Source organism: Onychomys torridus, chromosome 4, assembly GCF_903995425.1.
Source record: "Onychomys torridus chromosome 4, mOncTor1.1, whole genome shotgun sequence".
Taxonomy (NCBI): Eukaryota; Metazoa; Chordata; class Mammalia; order Rodentia; family Cricetidae; genus Onychomys; species Onychomys torridus.
Window position 1 is genome coordinate 149406799 of NC_050446.1, and position 19898 is coordinate 149426696.

Here is a 19898-nt window from a genome sequence, read left to right on the forward strand (position 1 = left end):
TTTCCTGACTGTTGTGATGCTAAAGATCTCCAGTGTCCTTAAACTTGATGACACATAACCTGTGACAGATACAGAAAGTGATTTTCTACACTTTTATACCTAGATGGGGTGCAAAGCTGTTGTGAAATGATTTGGGAGTTTCTAAATGCAATATAAGTCAGGAAATACTCTAACTTTTAACAATAGGTATCTTTGGAGGAGAGAAAGACAATCCTATAGGTCTACTCTAAGTGTTCACATGAGAATGGATAATAGCAGGAATAGTTAGTTATCAAGTGAATATATGTATGTATGTATGTATCTTTTTTGATGTATGTATCTTTTTCTGTGTGTAACCCTGGCTGTCCTAAAACTCCCTCTATAGAGGGAGCTGAACTCACAGCAATCCTCCTGTCTCTGTCTCCCAAGTGCTGGGATTAAAGGCATGTGCCACCACCACCTTTTATTATATTATTTTTTTTACCCTGTGTCAGAAAACAAATGGTGAACTAATATTATTTATATATGTTAATGATTTTTTAAGAATTCAAAAACAAAAGCAGAGTAAAATAATAATTATTAATCTCAAATGCAAGCAGACTTGGATTATAGGTTTGGTTCAATCACTGCTAAAGAGTCTGCTTATATTAGATATATCTATTAATGTTTTAAAATTAATTTGTTTTTTTACCTAACTTTAAACTGAGTTGTTTAAAGTCTTAATTACAAACTAATACATTTCAGTGCGAGATTCAGAAATCCCTGGAGAGAGTATACAAGAAAGCTCTCTGTTGAGCTGTGCTGTCTAATATGAGCAATATCCACAGGCAACTAAATAAAGCCTTAGTTTTTTAACCATTTGTTTCAAGTGCTGTCTAGCCGGCTGGCTCGAGGTTACTGTACTAAACCAATACGGACTATTTCCATCATGATAGAAAATGCGACTTGGCCAGATGTTATGGTGCATACCTCTAAGCCAGTAGGAGGGAGGCAGAGGCAGGACTGAGTTCAAGCAGGGCACATATTCTGTACCATCCTTCACCTGCCACACGTTTCTTCCCTTCACTGTTGAGCTGATGGTTGGGCCAGGGGCCTCCTCATACCAAGCCTGAGCCCCATCATGGAATTGAACTGTTTGACTACTTCACTTAATTGATCACCACCAAAACCCTTATATACAACGTTTATTGACAAATTAGAAGTTTCATGTAAGAATTCACATAACTATTCATTAAAAACCATTAAAGGTACTTAGGATGTCAAATTTTGTTTTCAAGATAAGAGTTTCTCTGTGTATCCCTTGCTGTCCTGGAAATTGCTCTGTAGGATCAGGCTGGCCTTGAACTCAAATCCCAAATGCTGGGATTAAAGGTGTGTACCACCATGACCAGGGTATCTAATTTTTTTATGGATCACTTTTAAACAGGGTCCTCAACAGACTAAAGTATGTGTTCTCAGGTGAAGAAAATACCTAATACTAAGTGAGAGAGACCAAAGTCATCTGCATTATGACTTTAGAGGCCCTCAATTTCTTTGATGATAGCTTATCCCTGTAGGCAAAGTCATTTTATTTGTAGCACAGTTGCTACATTTTTTAAAAATTTATCTCTCAGTTAATACTCAGAGTAAATAATATGCTACAAGCACAAACTATGCTATGAGGAACCCTTTTTAAGTGTCTATTTATTCTGTTGAGGCAAGGAACACTTCTAGCCACTGACTGCAAATTTAAAACTTAGTATCTAATTATCAAGACGGTACAAGCCAGGCATGCCTGCTAAATTCCTGTAATCCCAGCGCTTGGGAGGCTAAAGCAGGACACCATGAGTTCAAGGCCAGCCTAGACCATAGCCAGTGTGGGCTAGAGTGAGGCTCAAAAAAAAGACATAATACAGAGCATATTTAAAAACAACAAAACCAAACCTACTCTTTCTCCCTTTTGTAACTCCCCTACATACCTGGTCTTCCAGTAAAATAAAACTAGTGCTTATTTGATAAGCCAGGCAGATCCAGGAAGAGTAAACACTTTTACCATGGGAGCCCCCACTACAGATAGAGGAGAAACCTGCGTTTTATATATAATTTAGCACTTAAAAAGAGCCAGTGTCGTTAAATGCTTATTCCATAGAGATGCTCATAGAATTCTTCTGATAAAAATGATGACTTTATTGGTCCCATCTATCTCAAAGTAACTCTAATAATGCTGTTCACTTAGAACCCGGCCAAATGGGGGGAGAGCTCAGCCCCACAGAACAGTGGAGTATGAAGCCTTTCAGTTGGCTCATGCTTTTGGTTTACATAAAGAAACTTTTAAGACACATAGTAGCTGGGCAGTGGTGGCGCACACCTTTAATCCCAGCACTTGGGAGGCAGAGGCAGGTGGATCTCTGTGAGTTCAAGGCCTGCCTAGGCTAGAGTGAGTTCCAGGAAAGGCGCAAAGCTACACAGAGAAACCCTGTCTGGAAAAACCAAACAAACAAACAAAAAGAGATACACAGTAAACTGGGCATAGTAGAGGCAGCCTTTAATCCCAGCACTCAGTAAGCAAAGGCAGGAAGATCTGTGAGTTAAAGGCCATCCTAGTCTACAAAGTTCCAGGACAGCCAGGACCACACAGAAAAACCCTTGGAGGGAGGGAGGGAGAGGGAGAAAGAGAGAGGGAGAGAGACAGAGACAGAGACAGACAGAGAGAGAGAACCAGCTAGTTTTAGTTTTAATTTAGTTGAAAGATTAGATACTATCTTTTCTTTCTGCTTTGATAGAACACTGTAGATCAGTGGTTCCCAACCTCCCTAATGCTGTGACCCTTTAATACAATGTGTGGTGACCCTCATACGTAAAATTATTTTTGTTGCTACTTCAAAACTGTAATTTTGCTACTGTTATGAATTGTAATGTTCTGTTTTCTGAAGATTTCAGACGACCCCTTGAAAGGATTGTTCAACCCCCAAAGGGGCTGCAACCCATGGGTTGAGAACTGCAGCTAATGGTTTATCAAGAAAATACATTTAATTATCATGATTCTAAGCTGGGGAGTCCCGTGTGCTGGTAGATTTACTGTCTAACAAGGGCCTGCTTCCTAATCCTTTTCCCTGTGCTCTCACATGATAGAGGGCCAACAGAACACTTTGGGTCTCTCCTATTCAGGGCCTAATTCTACCCATGAGGACTCTACACTCACGATCTGTCACTTTCCAAAGGTTCTACTTATCACATTCCACATAGGGATTGTATTACAAAATTTGAATTTGATGCTGGTGGCAGAGAGTCATACTAAAGGCATGAAGTAAGAATCTGGAAAACATTCCAGCAAACAGTACAATTAAGCCATCAGAGAAATGTACAGCCTTAACAATGAAGGAGTTGTGAGATTATCTCCTTTAGGATGGAAGAGCACTAATCTGGAGACGTGTCCTGGACAACAGCATGTTGGAGTGAAGTCAGTATGGCATCGTACTCCTCTAGAAGAAGACTGAAGAGAAACTGACTGTGGGAAAGGGGTGTTCCTGCCTGCACCACCTCCAATTCCTTCTCAATGAAACCCAAGAAATACAAACAGAAATGGTGGTAATAAAACTGATGGTGAGTGTCAACGAAGACCTGAAGAAGTAACTTTAAGTGTCATCTTCACGCTCCAGTCCTTGTCAACGGAGGTTTGCTGGCTTCTTTGTCCTTGGTCTTCCAGAGCTTCAAGGTATTTCACTTACTGTAGAAGAGACTGCCCTATTCAACTTTACTAAACTTCATCTGCTTTGTGTTCTGTCTTCATAAATAAATATGTTTCCATAGCAGCAAGTCAGTATCCGTCATTGTGAAGCACGCTTGCAAGGAAATTCGATGTTCCATCATAAATCATTTGCTCTCCAGGTAATTCATTTGCCAAATGTAAGTCAAATTCACAGCTCTCTATTAAAATTCGAGCCATTCTGTCATGTAAATACAATTAGATGGTGAAATCTCACCACCTTCATGGCAGTCATCAAAAACCTTAAAAAGAAACACACATAAAAGTTTATATTCAAAATGAAGTTTTAAAATACCCAAACCCCACTGATTTAAAGCAGTAGTAAAAGAAAGAAAACACTCTTTGAAAGAGACTAGGAGGGGTTAGGGATTTAGCTCAGTGGTGGAGCACTTGTCTAGCAAGCACAAGGCCCTAGGTTCGATCCTCAGCTCCGCAGGTTAAAAAAAAAAGAGACTAGAGGAAAAAAAAAAAAGAAAGAGACTAGGACTATATTTAAGAGCACACTGTAACAGTGTCTACTTTGTGATCATAGTTAACTATAAGCTTTTTATTTTTATCTTGTTTTTGTTTGTTTTTTGAGACAGGGTCTCAATATGTAGCTCCAGCTGTCCTAGAACTTGCTATGTAGGACAGGCCTGAAACTCACAGAGATCTGCCTGCCTCTGTCTCCCAAGTGCTGGGATTAAAGGTGTACACCATCCTGCCAGGCTTAGAGGTCAATTAACACAGCATAAAGGTGACCCCATTCAGGTGCACAGGAGTGAAGGAAGTGAGTCCTATCCTATACTTATGAACAACTTAATTTGTACTAAATTGAAGGATGTTTCATGTTCAACTATCTTTGAAGTAGAATTTCCAGGATGTTAGCTTTTGTCTAGAAGTTGAAACTGGGTCACAGAGAGCTTAGGGGTACAGATGAGGATTATCATAATGATAAGGCAGAGTAGCAGCCCAAAAATATAAATGCCACAAGGATAAGAAGTGCTTTTTGCTTTCTATAGCCTCAGGATGTCCAGCACAGTGTTCATCAACCACCTAGGAATGAGTGAGTGAAAGTGCTAAGGCATGCTGGGAAAACATAATCTCCAAATTTATTCTACGTGGTATTTTTTGCTTAAATCTAAGTTTTGTCTTTTTTCTAGGGGGGAGGGTCCTAGGGTTCAAATCTGGAGTGAGAGGCCCTGTGTATACTAAGCATGTGTCCTGCCACCAAGTTACACTTAGCCTAAGTTCCCTCACTCTCTAGGGGAAATAATGCCACTAGCACCAAGGACACAGAAGGATTAGAAAAGTTTGGCTCATGGTAGCTTCTCAACAAATTTCATTTCCCTCCCTACAGAGAAATGGTTAGTCCCAATAATAATGTATCCATTTCAGGGTCAAGAACAGAAGGGCATGTCTCTACCCTGAATGTTCCAAGAAATAATGTAACACCTATTCATTAATGATCTGTCCATCAAGAGTCTGTGGCAGTTTGAATACCTCACGTGACATTTGCTGGTGAGAAGCCTGGTGTGCCTCTTGTTTTTTTTGTTTCATGTTTTTGGTTTTTCGAGACAGGGTTTCTCTGTGTAGCTTTGCGCCTTTCCTGGAACTCACTTGGTAGCCCAGGCTGGCCTCAAACTCACAGAGTTCCGCTTGGCTCTGCCTCACGAGTGCTGGGATTAAAGGCATGTGCCACCACTGCCTAGCCCCTCCTCTTGTTTTTTTATGTGACATTTGCACACGGTGGTGATAAAAGTAGAAAGTGAAGCAGCTTTTACTTACGGGGCAGAGTCCACAGGGTGCCCGGACTAAGCCTGTAGGTGGGAGGATCGGGTTGACTGCCCTGTACAGTTTCATGTGTCCATCTACACTGCCAACAGTGCCTTCCTTTGCAGCAATGATGGTCATCTCCACTTTCCCATCATAAATGAGTGTGTTCAGGATGGTTTCAATGTCCTCCATGGACAACTCTACCTAGAAAGGAGGTACGTTAGAAAGGATGCATAAAGGACAAAGAAACATCCTTTCAGGAAGGTACTACAAACAGCAAGAGTCACAGTGAGGCAGAGAAGCCATGTTCTGGGGAAGAGTACAGGGAGGCACAGAGATAGCAGGTAACAGTCCATCAGCACAAACTGCTGGGATGCGAAGGACAGAAGTCTAACTTCATGCTGATCCTCGCACTGACTGATGGCCTCACCATTCTTAAAAACAAAACAGAACCTTAAAAGCCTTATGACGTATGATTCTTTTGGCAAGAATTTGATGGAAAGCAGGGTTGGGACATGACGATGATACAACAAAACCACTAAAGGCTCAGTGGTAGAACACTTACTTAGTATGAGCCCTGGGTTCAATCCCTAGCATCACACAAAATCAAAACAACATCAAAGAGCCTACTCAAAACCAGAAACCCACAAAGAAGAAATCTCCCTCCAGAAGAATTTGATGGAGATTTATTTATTTATTTGTTTCTTTATTTAATTCGAAAGACAGGTTTCTCTGAGTAGTCCTGGCTGTCCTGGACCTCAGAGATCCACATGCCTCTACTTCCCAACTGATGGAGAATCTTAAAATGTCTTGAAGCAGAGAGACACATGAGCCATGAAATAATTCTAGTTCCTGATTTTTATCAGTGAGAAATCTGGAAACCAGGAAGTAAAAATGACTTGTGCAAATGCCAGCTTGGCTTCTTTGCTGATCATGAAAACCATCGGCGTCCTTATGTAAAGGTCTTCAAAGGGTGCTGATGATGCCATTTACATTTCATTACGTCATCAATAAACGACACTAATGTTGTGGCAAGCTCAACTGTCACACGATTAATCAAGAATTTATTGGACAATTTGACTTTGGGTGGTCAGGCCACCAGAAGGGGTTCTGCCTACTTTAGGACAGTGCTTTTCCAAAGTGGGTTCAGCAGAGTGTGTACTGAGAGGGGCTGGGTCAAATACACTGTAAGCTACAGCCTTGTGAGGAAGACTACACCTTATACGACAGTGTAGAAAGTAAGTTCTGACCTTACTGATGCCCAATTCACAGATGTACTTCCACACTTCATGTGATGAAGCAAACGAACTGTTTCTTTGAATCATTGGATTCTGTTTACTGTCTCTTGCTGTTTCTGCCTGTAAGGTTAGAACAAGAGACTCAAACAAGAATGCATACTAGGGCTTTCTGAAGTGAACACACGTGCCACACCAACAGCAGCACACTGTTTAACAAAAATCCCCGATTTTAGGATTTTCAATCTTATAAAATATGATATACAAGAGTAAATCTTTCATAAAGCAGCCTTTTAAAGGGCTTGTAATATTTCCTTACTGAACTCACCTTGGTTTGCAGGAATTTGAAACACTGTTGGTTAAGCACCTCAACAAATTCAGATTCGAAATCCTGGTCACTGTACCAGGCTCCACCGGTCACAGATCGGTCTGGCTGCAGGTTATAGAGCATATAAACCTTCTTTTTGGAGGCCTAGGAAAGAATACACACAGATTATCCATTTATAACCTTTTCCAGAAACTAAACTTGAAAACTAAAGTTTATATGTCAGAATACTTTTAGATGTACAGAATTTCTGCAAAGGCAGCAGAGTTACAGGACTTGGGACAGTCATCTAAAGTGAGGGCCATCTTTGGGGGGGAAGTGGACAGTGCCTCTAACCCGAGTCAGAACTATACTGAAGCTGGCACTGCCCGTGGTTCTCTATGTATAGTAGGATCAGGAGCCTTACGGGAAGGAAAAGAACACTGGTTCAGATACGGTCTGGTAGGTCAGCACATTTTCCTTTGTCTTTGGTTTTATAGACACCATTCATTTCTACAAGGACTGAGGTTAGCCCCTATTCCTCCAACCCCTAGTGGTGTGATTTCCAAAATTCTGCCACATTTAGTTGTTTTTTAATTAAAAAAAAAATCATTTACTAAATGTGTGTGGGTATTTGTGTATATCTGTGCCTGTTACCCACAAAGGCTAGAAGAGGGTATCAGATCCCCTAGAGTTGGAGTTGCGGATGGTTGTGAGCCACCGTGTAAGCGCTAGGAATCAAACCTGAGTTCTCTGGAAGAGCAGCCAGTGCTTCTAACTGTTGAGCCCTGCCCAACCCCTCGTTTCTAGTTCTACATTCCACATTCCACTCTGGCACTCCCCCGGTTTCTAAGTAACTTTTAAAAAGTTAAAAATTGATGCAGATAGCTGGGCATGGTGGCATACAAATATAAATTCCAGCATTCAGGTGGTTAAGGCAGAAAAGAGCCTGCATTCAAGACCAGGCCTGGTTACAGACCTCTCTCTCAAAATAAAATAAAACAGTACTATTAAGATTACTCTGGGGCCTGGAGAGATGGCTCAGAGGTTAAGAACACTGGCTGCTCTTCCAGAGGTCCTGAGTTCAATTCCCAGCAACCACATAGTGACTCACAACAATCTGTAATGAGATCTGGTGCCCTCTTCTAGCATGTAGGCATACATGCCAGCAGAACACTGTATGCATAATAAATAAATACATAAATCTTTAAAAAAAAAGATTACTCTGTGCTTTGTCTATAGATTTCAATACATGCTTAACACTTTTGTTATACAGAATAGTTTAGCTGCCCCAAAACATTGCCTGTGCTTCATCTACTTAATTTTTCCTACAACCCTACTTCCAAGGCTGGCAAATGTTTGTCTTTTTACTGTCTTAACTTTCCCACAATGTCACCTCATTGGAATCACAGTGTGTTGTCTTGTCAGCATGACTTTCTTTTTGTTTGTTTGTTTGTTGAGACAGGGTTTCTCCATGTAGTTTTGGTGCCTATCCTGGATCTCGGTCTGTAGACCAGGCTGGCCTCTAACTCACAGAGATCCGCCAGTTTTGCCTCCCAAGTGCTGGGATAAAAGGCGTGTGCCACCAGTGCCTGCACATGGAGTGACGTTAATGCCTATTGTTTGGTATAAGAAGTCACGCTGGCTGGGAGGCAGTGGTGCATGCCTTTAGTCCCAGCACTTGGGAGGCAGAGATAGGCAGATCTCTGTGAGTTGGAGGCCAGCCTGGTCTACAGAGCGAGTTCCAGGACAGGCTCCAAAGCTACACAGAGAAACCCTGTCTCAAAAAACAAACAAACAAACAAACAAACCAAAAAAAAGGAAAAAGATCATTCCATGTCTTCACAATAGGTCATCTTTTTATCACTGAATATTCCAGATATAGAGGGGAAAAAAAGAACAGGAAAAAGAAAAAGAAACCACAAACATGGTGTAGAGACACAGGACAGAGATCTTTCTCCAACTTGGTTATTAAATGTAATCCAAGCCCAGAGCAGTAGCTGCCATAGCCCAATCAATAGACACTTGCTGAGTAAGATAACGTGAGTTATCTCACACAACATGAAAACTAGGAAAATACTCAAGGATCCAGACTTCCTTGCTGCAGAATATAGCACAAAGTTCGGCAAAGGCGAGACATCAAGAGGGCAGCAGGCCAGTTTCAAGTCAGCACAACAAGAACTAAATTTCTAGTCCTTTTCAAAACATGTGTCTTAAATCCAGCCTGAGTTAAAGAATGAAAGGCTGAAAACACAGTGAAGAGTTTATTTAAGTGACTATGCAGAGAAACCCAGAAGGACAACTACTCACTGCTACAGACTTCACGGCTTTAATGAGCTTTTTACTTTCCAAATTCTTGAGAATTTTGTTGATTTCTGTTAACGGCAAGTTACTTTTGTATCGAATATCTCTGCTCCATATTCCTGTAAGACAGTAGGAAAGATGACAGCACATTCTTTAACACAAAGTTTTAAGTGTTTTCAGAAACTTAAGTCTGAAGACAAAAACAAAAACAAAAACAAAAAAGATAAAGAAACAAAAGTACAAGTCAGTAACCAGGTGTACATTTTATATTCTGACTTGAAATTTCTTGGAATCTCAGTGTGTTTTTTGACTGGGCCTCACTACACAGCCCTGGCTGGCCTGGAACTTGCTGCACAGATCAGACTGGCCATGAACTCAGAGATCCACCTGCCTCTGCTTCCCGAGTTCTAGGATAAAGGGATGCCCCATTATCTAGTGGGATATCTTCTAAAAATATATATATATAACAAGAACCTTTTTGTAAGAGAAAGAAAAATATATGAATGCTACTGAATTAGCTTACATTCTGTCTCTCACCAAATCTTTACCTAATCTCAATTTTCTGACAGTTTCACCTAAGACTGCAAAAGTGAGAAAAGACTTAAAGTTAGATTGGGGTCGTCTACCATCTCCAACAAACAAACACAACAGTTTAGCAGTTTTGATGTGTGTACTTCCATTATTTAAACAACATTCTATTTTGCAAAACAGAAAAAAAATAAGGCTGTGGTTCTTACATTCACTACATACCCATTGTGGGAAGTCATCAGTTTTCTTTCAAAGGAAGAAAGCTGTACATGCAAAATGAGAATCTGTAGAAAACATACGTGCTTAGCTGCATGTGACAGGGCTTGACTGCAATCCCACCACTTAGGAAGACAAGGCAAGAAGGTAATATGAAAGCCTGGTCTACATAGTGGGATCCTATCTTTAAAAATAAAGTAAACAGAACAAGAAAAACACTTTAGGTCTAGACTTAGACAATGCATCATCCTTCCCCTGCTCACCTTTATTCCCTGCATCCTCTATGATTTGGTAGACTAGTTTTTCTTGGTTATCGGACCCCTTCATTTTACTGCAGGGAATAAAGCAGAATTTAATAAATGAAAAAAATGTGGGCTGTGTTATCATCTGCAAAACTACTTAAGTGAATCAGCAAAGCTATCACACTGACTTATTTAGCAAACGAAGGGCTTACCTTAAAAAGAATGAGTTAGAGCTGTGTGTACTAACATGAAAAGATGTGCAAAGTACAATAAGTGGGGAAATAAAAGTTACAGAACAGTATGGATAGCATGATCTAGTTTTGTTTTTATAATATATAAATCACCTATGAATATTTAAATATATCTAGGAAATTACCAAGAATAGTTACTCTGGGAAATGGAAACACAGGACAGAAGGGATAGTATGAGTTTACTTCAGTTTTTGTTTTCTTATTTTGAGGCAGGGTCTTTTGAAGTATAGCCTGAACTATCTTCTACCTCATGATCCTTCTGCCTCTGCCCCCCAAATGCCAGGATTGTAGGTGTGCACCACCACACTTTGCTCCATTATATATAGACAGACACACACACACATAACACTGACTCACATATATATATATATATTACACACACACACAATTTTTTTTTTTTTTTGGTTTTTCGAGACAGGGTTTCTCTGTGTAGCTTTGCACCTTTCCTGGATCTCACTTGGTAGACCAGGCTGGCCTTGAACTCACAAAGATCTGCCTGCCTCTACCTCCCGAGTGCTGGGATTAAAGGCATGCGCCGCCACCACCCGGCACACACACACAATTTATTTGAGACAGTCTCACATAGCTCAGGCTAGCCTTGAACTTGCTATGTAGCTAAGGATGGCATTAAACTTTCTACCCTACTTCCCAAGTCCTGAGATATGGGTGTGTGCCACAATACCTGTTACTACGTTAGCTTTTTTTCTAATACATACATTATTTTTATAATAATCAAAATTTCTTAAAATTAAAAAACAGGTGCTTACTTACCCAGCATTCTGAGAATCCTTTATTCTATATAAAAGGCCTGTATTACTCCTTAAAAGATCCAACTGACCCTAGTGTTTTAAAATAAGAAACTGTAATCAATCACTCTGGAAATATATCAATTTTGATAATAAGTGTTAATACAGTTTTAAATGTGTCTATTACACAGACTATTCTGCCTCTCCCATTTGTCAGTTCTTCATCTGAGACCAAGGATTTTGCCTACACATCACAAATAAAGTATCTTAAAAAACTATCTCAAGATATTTTGAGTTAGAGATACTAACAATGCACCAAATGCTACCTTAGCTTGGTTATTTGGCCAGGGCATAAACAACTTTTTAATGTATATGTTCTTTTGTTTGTTTGTTTGTTTGTTTTGGTTGTGGATTTTCAAGACAGGATTTCTCTGTGTAACAGTCCTGGCTGTCCTGGAACTCATTTTGTAGACAAAGCTTCCTTGAACTCCCTGAGACCCTTCTGCCTCCCAACTGCTGGGATTAGAGGCATGCACCACCGCCTGTCGTACATGGGTATTTTGCAGCATGTATGTCTGTGAACCGTGTGTATACAATGCCCATGGAGGCCAGAGAAGGGCACTGGATCCCTGGAACTGGAGTTAGAGCCAGGTCTGAGCCATCAGGTATATGGGTAGTGGGAATCAAACTCATGTCCTCTGTAAGAGCAGCAAGTGCTCTTAACCCTGGGAGCTGAAGAGATGGCTCAGCAGTTAACAGCACCTGCTGCTCACTGGGGTTCAGTTCTCAGCATCCATATGGCAGATCACCACAGCATGTGACTTCAGTGCCAGGGAATCCAGTGCCCTCTTCTGGCCTTTGTGGGTACCAGGCATGCATGCAGTGCGCAGACAATACATAGAGGCAAAACACTCACACATATTAAATAAAAATGAATCTTTTTTAAAAAGCTTTTTTAGGGTATTTATAAAAATCCATATTGAGGGTTGGGGATTTAGCTCAGTGGTAGAGCGCTTGCCTAACAAGTACAAGGCCATGGGTTCGATCCTCAGCTCCACCAAAAAAAAAAAAAAAAAAAAATCCATATTGAAATTCAAGTAAGTCCAAATTATATAAAATATGAAAAAATATAATTAAAATACAATTCATATTAATAAAAATTCAGTCCAGATAAAGTATAAACACGAATCTTGAACAGCACACTAAAAGTTAAAACTATAGAGTTATTTGTGACATTTACTAAAATATACAATTTTAATTCTGTGATAGAATTAGGCAGAAAGGTCAGCCAATGAACAAAAGGCCTTCAGTGTTGGTATTTTATATAATGAAGCAAAATAAGATAAAGTATATTCTACCATGCTTCTTAACCTCCTTGAGTCTGGTCTATCTTTTGGAGAATCCAGATGTGTGCACCACTGGACTTGCAGCAGTTATAGGAAACTATAACCAAGAGGGGGGCCTTACTGTGTGTAGACGGTAAAACACACGATACAAACTGCAACACCCTTCCCCAATTCACCAAACAGCAAAGTGGGATCACAAAACTCAATCCAGAAGTTTCCTTCTGCCATTTATTCAGCTGATTCTAGTCACTTACTAAACACCTGTATTGTACCATTAAGATAGCTGCTTAAAGTGACAATTTGCTGATATAATTATAGGACTGAGGACTGAACACGGAACATCATGCAAGCTAGGTGAGTATTCTACCACTGAGCTACACTCCCAGGCCAAAACAAATTCTAAAAAGGAAGCACAAAGATGACTGCTGTAGAATATTATTTCAAGATGTGTTTCTTTTGTTTATGTTGCATTTGTGTAACTCTGTGAAGCTGTGTTACTGTGCCTGTGTAAAACACCTGATGGTCTAATAAAGAACTGGCCAATAGCAAGGCAGGAGAAAGGATAGCTGGGGCTGGCAGGCAGAGAGAATATACAGAAGGAGAAATCTGAGAGAAAGAGAAAAGAGCCAGAGAAGGAGGAGGACTCTAGGGGTCAGCCACCAAGCTACACAGCCAGCTATGGAGTAAGAGTAAGATTTATGCCGAGCAGCGGTGGCGCATGTCTTTAATCCCAGCACTTGGGAGGCAGAGCCAGGCGGATCTCTGTGAGTTCGAGGCCAGCCTGGTCCTCAAAGTGAGTTCCAGGACAGGCACAAAACTACACAAAGAAACCCTGTCTCAAAAAACAACAAAACAAAAGAGTAAGATTTACAGATGTAAGAGAATGAGAAGAGCCCAGAGGCACGAGGTAGATGGGATAATTTAAGGAAAGCTGGCAAGAAATAAGTCAAGCTAAGGCTGGGCATTCCTAACTAAGAAAAAGCCTCCGTGTGTGATTTTATTTGGGAGCTGTGTGGCAGGCCCCCAAAAGAGAAAAGAGCACAAACAAACAACAGATGACTTCGATACTATCTGGTTGGCATTAAGAGAGAAACAAGGGTGGATATACACGCAGAGGAATGACTGTGGCCCAACCTGGGGACTCCAGGTAGCTTCCTGGAGACAGCAGCAGAGCTGAGTCCTGGAGGACAAGGAGTCATTCTACAGAGAAAAAGGAAGCCCAGAAATCTCCAACACTTCTTTCTCCTTGGGTGTGAACAGAAGTCACTAGCCCACTGCTTGTTTTTTTTTTTTTTTGTTTGTTTGTTTTTAAATAGTAACATTTCATCAGAAAAAGCCACACCCATCTATTCACACACATCACTGGTCATGGCTCATGGCTGCTTCTTGTTAAAACGACAAGTGATACAGTTGTGACAGAAACCAGATGGGTCACAAAGGATATTTTAATTACTAGTTCATAGAGAAAGTTTGCCAAATTCCCATCACAAAAGGTGAAGGCAAAGGCTTAACAAGAGGTCCATCTATCCCTAAAGTCTCCCTATCTAGAGCCTTTAGATGTAAGACAGGGCTGGAAGTTTCAAAGTTTTAAGGACTCCTTTAACTAACTGATAATAATACAAAACTGAAACGCCATAAGGAAAAGAGAATTCAAAGGTGTGAGAAAGGAGAACAACACAAGCAGATTTAAAGCACAGGGCAGTACATGGTGGGGCATTTTTCCAAAGTTAGAGGACAGGCATTAGGGCTCCAGGTTCTTGGGCTTCACTGAAAAATCTACTGTGCTGTCTCTGGAAGCTGAGGCTGCACTTCTTCCCAAAGACCTTCCTGCTCTTGAAAAGCTCAATGAATAGGCTATGTGATAACTCACAGAAAAATCACAGTGGAAATAGTTCATAGGGAATGGCTAAGTGCTAGCAGCAGAAAGCAAAAGAAGGTGAAAACAGACTACACCCATGTGTGCTTTTGTATCAATTAAGTTAATGATACAGTTATAACAGAATTGCACATAGTTTCTTCATCTTGTCAGATGGCACATAATCATTTTTCTCCTTCAATTCAGACCGTCTAATCTTTTCCCTGGCTTGGAATCAAGTCACAGTTTTAGGCTTTACAATTAGTGTACTGCTTCACTAAAAAGAGGCTTATCATGCATTAGTTCATGTGATTATGGTGGGTGAGAACTCTTGTAATCTACCTCCTGCAAGCGAGAGCCCTTAAGAAGGCCAGTGGCACAGATCAACAACATAGATGTGATGCATTAGCCTTAGAGATGAAGAGCCAACGTGTAGCTGGATTCTGAAGGCCTAAGAACAAAGAGTGGTGAAGACATAATTGGTACTGGAACTCAGAGTAGGTCTGGAGTAAATTCCCCTGTCCTCCAGCTATTTGTTCTACTTAGGCTGATACTAGATTGGATGGTACCCACTCACTTTCTTTTCTCAGTTCAGCAATTCAAATACTACCATATTCCAAAACATCCCAGAAACAGCATATAGCCAGATATCTAGGAATCTCACCTCCCTTATGTGACAGAATGCAATAGAAATCATAATATACAATTACACAAATTAGTTGAATTCACCTTACCATGGACAACAGTCTATTGATGGCCACTGCTCGTTGCTGGGCTTCTATGTGAGGCATTTCATTTTGAATTACTTGATCTGTGATTCCATGAGGGAACTGGTGACATAATTCTATAATTCTAGGAATAAAGGCATGAGATGTTGGGAATCTCCACTCTGGTCTTACTCCCTCATTCCAAACCCCGCCCCTCAGAAATCCAAGGGTTGGGTCCTCCCTGGAAAATGCTCAAGAACACATCTACAGGGTGTTTAAGACTTGGTCCCTAGACCTGCTACGTGATTCCTCTCCTGCTATCTTCCCCCAGGATCACCCCTGGGTACTTTGCTCATTAAACCTGCACTTTTAATTTTGCCTGATCTGATTTACTGCATCAGTAGAGAAACCCAATATCGGGGTACTGAAACTTTTCATTAATGGTTTATGTTTGCTTGTTTCAAAAGGCAAATGAGGGAGGGAGATACATTATAGTTAGATAATAAAGCTGAAACCTCAATGCTATCAATGGAAATAAGTGCAACAAAGTGAAGCCACTGGGTCTGTCAGCCGAAGGCAAATGTATAATATGGGGGCGGGGGTGTGCTATGGTGATTCACAACTGGAGTCTGTTTGCGAAATTATCCCTTCCAAACAAATTCAAATATCGCCTTAGGAGTAATACACTTATTATCCACAACCGTTGAGAAAGTTTCTTTTACCTACGTTATAACCTAAAAATATCGCTCTGGAGGAGTATTAGCTTTAAGGCACTCGCTGAACCTCTTTGGCTTTGTAATCTGATGCTTTGTAATCACAAATTGAACCCTAAGTTGGCCCGAACGTTCCCTTCCCTTGGCCACCGAGCAATCCTGAATTCGAACATGCCCAAGTACTACGGGGAAAATGCAGGTCTCTTTTCAGGCACTGGCCACTGTCAGGTTCCAAGTGTGTCCTCACTACTATAACAGAATTCTGGCAAAGCCAGTTACATAAGGTTCCAAGCTGTCACGTTGCTCTTCCTAGTCGGGAGGGGGGCGTCAGAACCTAGCAATTCGGCTCCTGCGTGCTCACCCAGCCTGCTCCGGCCACTCCCCGGGACTGCGAGAGAAGGGGTCCGGCTGACTGCTCACCCAGGGTCGGGAAACTAGCTGCATTACCTGTTTTCTATTTCTACCGGGTCCGCGTCTGGCGGCTGCACCTTCACTTTCACCTCAGCCATAATCGAGACTAGAGAAAAAGTCGCCCCGGGGAGCGCGCTGAAAGTCCGGGGGACCCGCAGAGGCGCGCGCCGGGCGGGAGAGGGGCCTTCTTTGTCCGGTTGCGCCGGCCTTCTTCGTCGGGTAGGCTTGGGGCGTCCGTTCTGCGCCTGCTCCGTTCTGCTCAGCCGTGTCGCCACAGATTCTCCGTTCTGTTGCCCCGAATTTCAGTGCCTGTCGGACTAGAGGCACGGTCCCCCGTACGCTGAGTAGGGGCGCACCCTTTCATGCCCTTCCAGTCTCTGAGAAGGCACATTCTTGGACGCCTACAGCAAAGCCCCTCAGACAGAGCTGGGGGCGGGTACCAGACAGTCTGGGCAGCCAGAGACAAGGGCGGGGCTGGTTGCTAGGAAGTCAGTTTCCCTGCCAATCATCTGCTCGTCTCCCAGTGGGCGGGGCGCGAGCCGCAGCGTCTGTGGTAACCCAAGCTGCAGCCGAGGTGCAGTGGTGAGGCGTAAGAGACTAGACACCCACCCTGTTGGCGGCGGCTAAGGTGCGTCGGGGGTCCTTATCTCTGTCCTTGAGGCTGGAGAAGGGTGAGTAAGTGGGCTCACGCATTCGGTTGGGAGGGATCCAGGTGTCTCTAACTGCGTAGCAAGGCGGAGGGCTGGACGCGGCTCCGGGTCCTAGTCTGGGCAGCGAGGAGATGGTCCAGGTGAAGGATGTTGGGAGATGCTGGTGGCATGACACTGACAGCAGGCTGCAGTTTGGACCTAGCGAATCAGCCTTCTCCATCTCCTTCGCGTGAGATGCGTTGACCACCCCAGCCTTCCAAGGGCAGCTATTAGCTAACCGTGAGCAAATAAACTGTGTTTATTTAGATTCTAGTTTTCGGCTATCTTTATTTTAATTGCCTCTCACTCGAAAGGAAATGTAAATATAGGCAAATCCCTCTGCCTCCAGCCTCATTTCATAAGGGTGAATTACCCGTAGTTTTTATTTTTGACCCTCGAACTGGAAATTCATCTTTTAAATCTAATGATCCCATTTTCCAGAACAAGGTATGTCAAACGCAAAGATGTTCAGAGCAGCGTTATCAGAATTCCAATTACCAATCTCCAAAAAAAAAAAAAAAAAAGCCTCACCATCGAACAACAAATTGTTACATGAAACACTGTAAATAAAAATGAGGGTGAAAATGTTGATTATAAAAGTAGGATGGATATGTAACATTATAATTGAATAATTATTTAGCCATAATTGAAACAGTGATGCAAGGTACAAATGCTGTGCCAAGATGGCTCCTGTCAACCTCAGAGAAAAGACCCATAAGGTCCCCCGTCATGGTAGTTGTTTACAAGACAGTGGGGTGAATAGGAAACGGTGTTTGTTGATTTATACCCACGTCACCTTCCTTTCTATTGAGAATTGATGCTCTGCAGTCTTTGCAGCTTTCAGATATGCAATATACTGCGACGGCAAAGGTGAGGCTGTGGGGCTTAGTGCGTCTTTTGAAAGCTGGCTCTAAATAATTTGTGCTACAGGCAAAGCTATTTGCTCCCTTTATGTAATGAGCTGCCTTGAAGTCAGGAGAGTGAGTGTGCATGTGTGCACTAGCTGAAGGCGGTGAAGAGTGAATGATCTTGAAGGAACTGAGGGCAGAACATTAATGGTGGATTCTGTACTGCCTCATTCAATTAATCTGCCCATTTAAAATGGCTCCAATCTCCTATCGAATTCATCTGGGTGCCTGTATTAGATGTAAAGCATTTAAGTGACTATCCAGTAGCAGATATACAGCTGGAATACAATAACCATTTCATTTATTAAATGGGGCATTATCAGTAGGTGGCATATTAATGATGTTCTCTTTATGTTTTATTGGCTTGCTGCGTTTTTGAAAATGGTACTCTGTGTTCAGATATAGGTTCATGATGGAATTCTTAATCTAATTTTTTTTCCGGCTAAGGAGAAAACATGACTGCTGGTTCAGTGTGTGCCCCTCAGATCATACCACTGCGTGTACCTCAGCCTGGAAAAGCTAACCATGAAATTGATACCAATACTCTTTTGGAAATGAAATCTGGTAGGAATCACATGCATTTTGAATTGTTTAAAAAATAGCATTGTCATACTCTCTATGCGTGTGTTGCTGATTGATGTCTTTGTATGTTTTCAATATTGGGGCTTTAGAAGTTTCTAAATCTTCTACAAATTGAAAGTGTTGTTCTTTGATGGTTTGTATGTGTTTGTTTTCTTGTGAGACAAGATCTTACTATGTAGCCCAAATCAACCTTGAACTCAATATATAGCTCAGGTAGACTTGAATTTGTAGCAGTTCTCCTATCTCAGCCTCCCACATTACAGGTGTGTACCACCACACCGGTTTGAATCATATATATTTAAATAAAATGAATAGGTTGCTAGTTGCAACACCCTCTTGACTCACCTAAGTCAAGGTAAGCTATCCAGTTGAGTCCCCAACCTTTCTCAGGATGCTTATTACTTTTCTGGGATAATAAATTTGACCTAAAAATACAGATTTTCCAGTATAAAGGGTTAAAGATTGAATTTCATTTTGACAATCCCTATGACCTTAAGCATATTACTTAGTTTTTCTGAGTGTCTGTGTCGTCATGGTAAGATGGTGATAATCATATCTACAACCTGTGGAGCCACTATGAGAACTAAGTAAGTTGTTGTATACTGGTATATATCCATTGGCATATTGAGTTGGTATATGTGAGGTACACCAGACTTATCATATAATAAAATAAATTTTATCCAGGTGGTGGTGGTGGTGCATGCCTTTAAATTCCAGCACTCAGAAGGCAAAGGCAGGTGAATCTTTGTGAGTATGAGGCCACTCTGATCCACAGAGTGAGTTCCAGAACAGCCAAGGCTACACAGAGAAACCCTGTCTCAAAAAAAAAAAAAAAACCCAAATAAATAAATCTTAACTATTACAGAAACAAGGTATTAGTAGTAGTATTTAATATTAAATAACATTTAATATTAAGCCCATTTATCTATGCATATAATCTATGCAAATAAGTTTTATAGATAAGACATATGAACACGTATTTGTATTAAAAGACTTTTAGGTTCCAATTACATATATATCTATTTAATTTTGATAGTTTAAATGTATAAAAATATTTATCTGCATTTGTAGAGCTGCCTTTGGGCTCCCTGGTTCAAGATTTTCAAAAATAAGATACATATTATACTATTACTTCTTTTATCTGAGAGGCTAGCATGTTTAATAATTTAAACATATGGGCTTATAACTCTTAGGAGAAGTAAGACTATTATTGGAATGTGATGATATGGATGATTAGATAGATAGATAGATAGATAGATAGATAGATAGATAGATAGATGCAGACAGACGAGCATGGTGGTTCAAGATCATGGCCTGTGTACTCAGCCTAGCAGAGTAAACCACACATCATAAACATATAGCTCAGCAAATTTTGTGTGTGT

The 19898-nt window shown here is 41.2% G+C and overlaps 2 protein-coding genes across 5 annotated transcripts in view; one reads left to right on the forward strand and one right to left on the reverse strand.

Annotated features, from left to right (window-relative positions):
• Positions 1 to 2827: 2827 nt before the first annotated feature.
• Polr3f (RNA polymerase III subunit F) lies at positions 2828 to 16626 on the reverse strand. 2 transcript variants are annotated; one of them, XM_036186062.1, is made up of 9 exons: positions 16374 to 16626; positions 15241 to 15358; positions 11331 to 11398; positions 10330 to 10397; positions 9329 to 9441; positions 7043 to 7186; positions 6730 to 6837; positions 5492 to 5683; positions 2828 to 3966 (listed from the first exon to the last, which is right to left on the reverse strand). In XM_036186062.1, exons 1-9 carry the CDS (start codon positions 16433 to 16435, stop codon positions 3889 to 3891), a joined length of 951 nt encoding a protein of 316 aa, XP_036041955.1. In that variant the 5' UTR covers positions 16436 to 16626; the 3' UTR covers positions 2828 to 3888. The 2 variants fall into 2 exon arrangements, with proteins under 2 accessions (XP_036041955.1, XP_036041954.1); XM_036186061.1 differs by lacking the exon at positions 16374 to 16626 and adding an exon at positions 16288 to 16348.
• Dzank1 (double zinc ribbon and ankyrin repeat domains 1) overlaps positions 16582 to 19898 on the forward strand; it is a 54132-nt gene continuing 50815 nt past the window's right edge. Inside the window, exons 1-2 of one of the 3 annotated variants that reach the window (XM_036186059.1) lie at positions 16582 to 17008; positions 18382 to 18498. In XM_036186059.1, the coding sequence (XP_036041952.1) occupies positions 18390 to 18498 (109 nt within the window). In that variant the 5' untranslated portion in view covers positions 16582 to 17008; positions 18382 to 18389. The remainder of the gene's footprint in view (positions 17009 to 18381; positions 18499 to 19898) is intronic. The other 2 variants (XM_036186058.1, XM_036186057.1) reach the window with 2 other exon arrangements.

What these genes read in the sequence shown, in the direction of transcription:
- Polr3f (XM_036186062.1), bottom strand. Translation starts at nt 16,435, where the DNA reads ATGGCTGAGGTGAAAGTGAAGGTGCAGCCGCCAGACGCGGACCCGGTA. An exon ending in CCGGTAGAAATAGAAAACAG is followed by an intron (nt 15,359 to 16,373) that starts GTAATGCAGCTA and finishes CTTTATTCCTAG; the next exon opens with AATTATAGAATTATGTCACC. An exon ending in TCAATAGACTGTTGTCCATG is followed by an intron (nt 11,399 to 15,240) that starts GTAAGGTGAATT and finishes TTAAAACACTAG; the next exon opens with GGTCAGTTGGATCTTTTAAG.